General features: G+C 42.4%; 1 protein-coding gene across 1 annotated transcript; it reads left to right on the forward strand.

Moving 5' to 3' along the window:
- Positions 1 to 5,154: 5,154 nt before the first annotated feature.
- On the forward strand, positions 5,155 to 7,923 carry LOC123436024 (zinc finger CCCH domain-containing protein 15 homolog). Its single transcript, XM_045115606.1, has 2 exons — positions 5,155 to 5,323; positions 7,602 to 7,923. Exons 1-2 carry the CDS (start codon positions 5,189 to 5,191, stop codon positions 7,734 to 7,736), a joined length of 270 nt encoding a protein of 89 aa, XP_044971541.1. The 5' UTR covers positions 5,155 to 5,188; the 3' UTR covers positions 7,737 to 7,923.
- Positions 7,924 to 8,341: the final 418 nt, after the last annotated feature.

The following is an 8,341-nucleotide window of genomic DNA, read 5'->3' on the forward strand; positions in this document are numbered from 1 at the left end:
CCGGGAGGAGTTCTCCCGAGTGAAATCTGCCCGCCGAAAAGGTCTTTTCTTCTCTGTAGGTTTTCCGCCCCAGAGTGGCGGTGGAACTCCGGATTTTTTTTGTCCCCGTAACTTTTAGGTCACGAGGGTCATATAGGCCAAAGGAGGGCACCAGAGGCAGGACCCACCACCCAGGCGGCCTCTGGGCGCGGCCTAGGGGTGACCCGCGCCACCAGGTAACATGGGTGCCTGGTGGCCCACCTCCGGCCCTTCTTCGGCGTGTCTTCGTGATTCTTTCAGAAACTTCTTCCCCGTAAATTTCAGTGCAGTTGGAGATGTTCTGAACAGGCAACTCTTCATGCTATTTTCTCCGCTGAATCCCGCGTCTGCTTTTTCGGCACCGGAAAGTTGTAAACTATGTAAAATAAGCCAAAACACTATAAGAACAACATCATATTGTGAAATATATCAATGAATAGAGACAAATTATGATACAAAATAGCGATGCATTTTGGACGTATCAATCTTCGAGTTTGCCCTTTTGTGTGTAACGGTTGGATTTTGGCTGCTGCCTATATATACCCCTTCACTCACCTCTCATTCGTGGGAGAAGCACTCAAAACACACACTTCACTACCAGGTCCATTTTCTGAGAGAGAACCACCTACTCATGTGTTGAGACCAAGATATTCCAATCCTATCATTTAAAACTTGATCTCTAGCCTCCCCAAACTGCTTTCCACCAAATCAACCTCTCCTACCCATGCTTATTCTGTGAGAGAGTGATATGTGTTGAGGAGACTATCTTTAGAAGCACAAGAGCAAGGAGTTCATTGATCTACCACATCTATTACCTTTTGTAGGGTGGTGCCTCCTAGATTGGTTAGGTGTTGCTTGGGAGCCTCCTACTTCGTGTTGTGGAGTTGAACCAAGATGTTTGTAAGGGCAAGGAGATCGCCTACTTCGTGAAGATCTACCGTGAGTAAGGCTAGTCCTCCGTGGACGGAAGGTATCATGGAATAGACCATGCCTCTTCTTTGTGGACCCTCTGTGGGTGGAGCCCTCCATGGACTCTCATAGCCATTACCCTTCGTGGGTTGAAGTCTCCACTAACATGGACGTACGATAGCGCCACCTATCGGAACCATGCCAAAAATCGTCGTGTCAACCTCATGTGTTTGATCTCCCTGCCTTACTCCTCTACTTTACACTTGCATGTTTTACTTTCCTCTGCTATACTATTAGAATTGCATATGTGGGGTGTACTTGACCTGCTATAACTGTCGTAGCTGCCTCTCAAGTAAAATTGGGAAAAGGGAAAATATATCTTGTCAAGTAGTCTAATCACCCCCCCTCTAGACATACTTCCTATCCTACATCTTTGGGATTTTTTCACATCACCTTACACCACCCTATTCCTTTGTTTTTTTCTTTACCTCCCACACAGTGGAAAACAAATCTGAATGAATCTTAAATTTCCATGCAGTCATAAGTTATTTAATAATGTCTTTATGGGAAAGAATCAATCACTATCAATCTTTAATTATCAAATATAAATTAATTAACCTTACCATAAGTCACTAAATAATCTTAATTAATCTTTCCATACATCATCAAAATGAAATTAATTAACAATACCATATGTCGTGTAATCACATTAATGCCACTTGACACATCCTACCAAATCTCTACTTGGTAGGTTCTCTTCTACGATTTTTTATCCCACCTCCCTCCCTCCCTTCCCCTTGATTTTTTTCTTTTTCCCGTTGCCATCACCAGATCGCACTAAAAACTACACAATGAAAGAAAAATACGCCGCCACTTCCCCTTCGATCAAGTAGCTTCCTTCATATAGGAAATCCTAAATGAACGTTTAATAGAGATGTACCATAGGGAGGAGATCATGTGGTGGCAGAGAGCTAGGGTCAAGTGGCTTTCTACAGGAGACAGAAACACAAAAAATTTCCACCTTTGAGTTAGCCGTCGGTGATAGAAAAACATGATCAAGGCGCTACAAAACTCGTCAGGTGTGGAGATCTCCGACCCAGAAGAGCTAAAGGCACTAGCGAATGACTTTTACCAGTCCTTATACCTCTCTGAAGGAGTGCAGAACATGGAGGCGGTGTTGGATCAAGTGCCATGGAAGGTAACAACCAAGATGAACTCCAATTTATGTGCGCCATACACCAAGGAGGAGGTCAAGGTTTCTTTATTTCAAATGTTTCCCACTAAAGCACCGGGGATCGATGGATTTCCTGCCCACTTTTATCAGCGACACTCGGATGTTTGCGGGGATGAAGTAACAAACATAGTTCTCAGAATTGTGAACGGCGAGGAGAGTCCAGAATATATCAATGATACTATGTTGGTCTTGATTCCTAAGGTAACAAACTCCACGATACTTGCTTAATTCTGACCCCTAAGTCTATGCAATGTTTTGTATAAAATAGCCTCTAAGGTGATAGCGAACAGATTGAAAGAAATATTTCCTGACATAATTTCCGAGGAACAGTATGCTTTTGTTCGTGGAAGGCCTATCGCAGATAACATTATATGTGCTTATGAATGTTTGCACTTTATGAAGCGATCAAGAGCTAAATCAAACAGTTATTGTGCTTTAAAGTTGAACATGATGAAGGCATATGACATATTGGAGTGGGCCTATCGGAGAGGTATCATGACAAAACTAGGTTTTGATCACCATTGGGTAGATATTATCATGGGCATGGTCTCTTCAGTTTCATTTTCTGTGTGTTTCAATGGTGAAAAGCTAGAATCTTTTAAGCCTACATGAGGTATCCGACAGGGAGACCCAATCTCCCCCTACTTATTCTTGATTGCAGGAGAGGGCCTTTTGTGCCTCCTTAAATCAAGTTCTCATTCGTGTTTGATAGGTATACATGTGACTCCCACGGCTCCCACTGTTAACCACCTCCTGTTTGCACATGATAACTTGTTGCTATTCAGGGCCAGCGGGGAAGGATCAGTTGTGGTGTTAAACCTACTTCATACATATTGCAATGCTTCTGGACAGAGGATCAACAATGAGAAATTTTCTTCAGCAAGGGTTTCCCTGCACAGTTGAGAGAAATTGTCAAAAACAACTTGCATGTCCACAATGAATCTTTGAGTGAGCGCTATCTTGGCATGCCGACTGATGTCGGACACTCGAAGAATGGTATGTTCAAATATCTCTGGGATCGTGTTTGGGAAAAGATTAAAGGATGGATGGCAAAGCTACTTTCATCTACTGGTAAATAAGTTTTGATTAAATCTGTCGCACAAGCAATACCAGTTTACTCGGTGTCTTGCTTCAGATTGCCACGAGGTTTATGTGACAGTGTCATTTCTATCATCCGACAATTTTGGTGGGGTTCCAAGCAAGGGAGGAGGAAGCCTAGCTGAGTGGTGTGCGTTATCATGACCACACCTAAGCATTTGGGAGGTCTAGGTTTTCGGGATATGGAGATATTCAACCTTGCACTTCTAGCAAGGCAGGCCAGGTGGACCCTAGCAGATAGCTCATCTCTGAGTGCCTGAATTCTCAAGGTTGCTTATTTTTCGGAGTGCTCTTTGCTTCAAGACGAACTGGAAGCACACCCGTCCTAGATATGGCACGCGATTTTGGATGGGCGAGATATCTTGGCACAAGGTGTTATACACAGAATTGGTGACGAAGAGACCACTAATATACGGCAACACAACTGGATCCCAAGAGACAACTTCAAGCGCCCCATCACAGCTCTTATAGGAAACCCTTCGGGGAGAGTGGCGCAACTCATAGATGTTACATTTGCAAGCTGAATGAGGACTTGGTCCGGACTGTGTTTACTCACTTTGATGCAGAGGCAATTCTCCGGATCCTGCTATGCCAACACTTTGTTGTCTCTTGAACACTGATTTTTGGTATTGGCATCAAAAATTGCCATCAGTGTTTACTCACTTTGATGCCAACATCGTGTTGAAGATTTTTGGTCTTGGCATGAAGAGTTTCAAGGAAAATTCAGTGTGCGGTCGGCTTATCGCATGATACTCAGGACGAAGCATAGCCGGGAGGCCTGGTTGCATGAGGAGGGCGGAACATCATATGAGGACAACGAAACCAGCAAGTGGCCTATGATCTGGCATATGCAGGTACCCTCCAAGCTCAAGGTGTTTGTGTGGCATCTAGCCCGGCAGTAAATGCCGACGGGTTCAGCCTTGAAGCACCGTCACATGGCGACGGAGGACACTTGTCTATTATGTGGGGTGGTGGACACTTGGAAACATGCGCTGATCGCATGCCCGATGGGGGGGGGTGTCTGGGCGCTGGCGCCTTAGGAGTTGGTGCAACACATGGTAGAGCGAGGGGATGAGAACCCGAAGGATTGGCTGTTTTCATTGCATGAAATATTAACGAAGGAGCTCTCCGATCGCTTAGTGGTAAGATATGGGCACTCTGGGGAGTCAGGCGGAAGGCAATTCATGAGAAAAAAATTCAATCACCATATTCGGTTAACAGTTTTATATCTAGTTATTTGGGTGAGTTACAGTGCTACCAATGGCGATGGCTCCGACTAGTGCGAGACCACCGAGATGGCTAGCCCTCTGACACACAATGCAAAAGTTGAACGTTGATGTTGTTGTGTCCAGATATGATTTTGGATGAGTTGGTGTGATTTGTAAAGACCATGGTAGTATGTTCATGGGAGCTTCGATCCTTTGCTTCAGAAGCAGTGTGGACCCGCCGACTCTTGAAGCTTTCGCCATTAGAGAAGATCTCGCATTAACAGATGACCTATACTTGAGACGGATTCAAGTTGCGTTAGATTGCAAAGTGGTAGTACAAGGCATACAGAAGGACAATTCAGGGAGCTACAAAGCAATTATATACATGAAATAATAGACCACTTCTCAACTTTTGAATTTTGCAATTTTAGTCATGAGTTTAGGAGCTCAAATTATAAACCTTACAACTTAACGAAGCATGCTCTATTTTTTAATAGTGTCCGTCATGTTTGGTTAAGACACCCCGAAAATCTATCATCCGTCCATGTAAACATCATGACGAATTAATAAAGCTTCACAACGTTTCAAACAACGGTGGAGGTGGTGACACACTTACACACACCACCTCTAGAAACTCTTGCCACACAGCTCAAGAAAAAAAAAACTCTTGCCACACGGGTCCGGTTCCTGTTCCTGTGGGGAGAGTTTCCAGCGTCTCGTGATGGGGGCACAGGACGAGGGTACTGGCCGGCGCCCGCCGCCGCCAGAGGCCACCCCTGGCCAGCTCGCCGCAACCGCGGGCACGGCGCCGCCGCCCATTACCGCAGCCCAGTTCCTCTCCTGGAAGCAGCGCAAGGTCGATCTGCCCCTTTTCTCTCCCTGGCTAAGAAGTTCCTTTACAAGTCGCCATGGATTTATGCCTGAGCTTTCCCGTGATTTCTTCTCCGTCCAGCGGCTAGCTAAGTGCGCTGTGGTCTTGTGGTGGTTTCCCCTTGGCTAGACTATGGAAACCACTCGTGATTTGTAGGCTCCTCTCTCTGGATGCACTCCAGCATGTGTGATTATGTGCCTTTTGTTTATTTTTTGGTGCCATGTGCACTAGTATGTTTTACTAGGATTGGAACGATGGGTTGTAAGTTCTGTGTTTGATTGCCTCCTACAGGGCTTGTACACGAATAGGAAAGGATAAAGATAACCAATATAATCGCATCATGAAGCGCCCATGTGAGAGACATCTCGGATAATGCAAGCGGCTTTATGTAGGGCTTCGATGACATGTTCTCTGTTAATTAGAGATAGCTACTGCATTTAATCCCAGATATAAGTAATGTTAGAGTCTCTATGTGTTTACTGTTTAGGTTTAATCATCAAGGAAGAAATGATGACCATTGGCCAACATAGACAAGAATAATCTGATACAACTAGATCCGTAACCAAGTATCCTTTCTTTGTGTGTGTGAATCGGTCAAATATAAATTCCGAATACATATCTTATTGTATTCGATGGAATTGATGGTCAAAGTGTTGCATTAAAAACAAAGTCAGTGTCCCAACTACCTTGCATTTGGGATCATGAGTATATGTGCAAGTACCTACCGAAGTACCGAGCACTGCTTCTACTTATTTCAGATGCAACATTGTGAACAACCACAGCCAGAGAGTGCTGAAACACGTCTTTTATTTAAGCACTATGTCAGCACCTTACTTCGCTAAACGTCTCTCCAAGAACATGATTTTACATGCCCTTAGATGATAATACTTTTCTTCATCATCTCGAATAGATCTACTTGAGTGGTTAACTGCAACTTTGTTAACTTTTTAGTGTCTATGAACAACGGATATCAGATACTTATCTGTAATATGTTTCCCTTTCCTTGTATATATTCTAGGTTATTTGTCGGACGAACGATGCACACTTCTTTTTTATTATTCTGGTCCCTGGGGAGCCTCCTGAGATACACATGCTGTTTTTGTTAAATTGTACTCGCTCTGTAGACTAATATAAGAGCGTTTAGATTACTAGAGTAGTGTTGTAAACGCTCTTATATTAGTTTACGGAGGGAGTAGATTTCTTCTTACCTTCTTGTCCATTGTCTGGGTAATTGTCATGGATGTGTTATATTTCTGCCTTTGAATTGATTATCTTTTTAATTCTTAGCGAGCACCTGTTCTCTATTTGTGTGGTTGTACGGGTCCGGTTTTCATGCATAGTTTGCTCATAAAGTTACACCTGCTATTCAGGATAGGGAGAACTGCATTGCTTGTGCATTTTATTTTGCTTTCAGTGCTCTGCAATCTGATTATTAAGAGAGGTTAGAGAGTTTCAATATTTATAATCTGTTCTTGGAGAGATAATTCAACCTTTTGTTCTTTATATTATTTTTTGCAAAATGCAACCTGTAATGATTGGTTCCTTTTTGTTTTTATGTTGGTGGAAACTTTAAGCTTATTTTGGATGTTGCTTGCTCAATAATAAAAAGCTGCGCTTTGATATTCTTGTAGAAGTTTGATAGTTGTTAATGCCAAAGATCATGCAAAACGGTTGTTGCTAGAATCCAGATGACGTGTGATGTGTGGTTACCATAGTTTCACCCTATTTTTTCCGGTTCTAATTATTGCTGTATAACTCTTTAAAAGAATGTGACATGATCGTTTGTGATCATTACTTGTAGGTATACATGTGAAATAAAAAATAATGACATTGTCGAACATAAACCAACATTTGTGTTCTGCTTTGTTCTTACCAGATCAATTCTGACTTTCTGAGTTCCCTTTCCGGACCCGTGCTCTTTGGATAACAAAGCACATGTTGCAATCTGACTGAATAACATGGGAGGGCCCATCTGTGATGTTAAGTCATGATAATCTGATTTATTTCTTGAAAACAGGATGGTCTGTCTAATCCATCTTTATAAATGGCCGGTTGTTACAGTACTTTGTGTTTTGTACTGTCTCTAAGCTGTTTTGCATGCTGCAATTCTCTCAAAACATCAAGATATAAGACTGATTTATACGAATCTGTATGCTTGGTTGTTTTTTGTTTTCTGATCCTACTGGCAAGAACTACTTCGTTTTGTGTCCTACATAAGACTAACATTGATCTTAATAGCATCTTTGTTTGGTTTGAACTTCAGGATGCAGAAGAAGCTGCAGAGAAAGCTGAAGCGGCTCGGAAGCGAGCCGCAGATATAGCTTCAGGCACAGTTCAAATGAATGGCCGGGAGCTGTTCCTGCAAGAACCCTGGGTGTTTGACAACAACATTTACTGAGACAACCAAGTCCTGCAGAAACACACAGAGCATGAGTGTATGCCATTTTCACTGTCAGAATCCCACGCCATAAGAGTTTGTACGGGCCGTTTGAGCTCTGTTTTATGGAACCTGTACATTGTTTTTCTACTGATAAATGGGAACAAAGACAATGCTCTACAATAAAGAAATAATCGTACTTTTCACATTTCAGAGCATCCAGATTTCGCGAATGCTGAATATAGTGTATCATTCCGCTATAGCTCTTTCTCAACCTGTGTTTAGGGCTTGCGGCTATGATTACTTTCTCTGTGCCTCGATATAGCTGCATATAGCAGCTATTGGCAATAAAAAAGAATAATCCTTACTAGTACAAATTACTCTTGTTTCTTTTTTCCTATTCCCTCCGTCTCAGTTTATAAATCCAGTACATGTATCCAGGTCGTTAATTTGACCAACTTAATGAGAGGCACATATAACAAAAATATATATCATTAAAAAATTTAGATGTTTTATTTTCTAATGATATATTTTTAGTGTTAAACAATATATTTTATATAAGTTAAATTAACGATCTAGATACACGCGCATGCCTTCTAGGCTGTGGGAAGGGAGTAGTACAGTAC

Source organism: Hordeum vulgare, chromosome 1H (assembly GCF_904849725.1).
Source record: "Hordeum vulgare subsp. vulgare chromosome 1H, MorexV3_pseudomolecules_assembly, whole genome shotgun sequence".
NCBI classification, from domain to species: Eukaryota; Viridiplantae; Streptophyta; class Magnoliopsida; order Poales; family Poaceae; genus Hordeum; species Hordeum vulgare.

Coding starts and splice junctions, on each gene's coding strand:
- LOC123436024 (XM_045115606.1), top strand. CDS start 5,189: ATGGGGGCACAGGACGAGGGTACTGGCCGGCGCCCGCCGCCGCCAGAG. Junction 5,324..7,601: donor TCTCCTGGAAGCAGCGCAAG/GTCGATCTGCCC, acceptor TTTGAACTTCAG/GATGCAGAAGAAGCTGCAGA.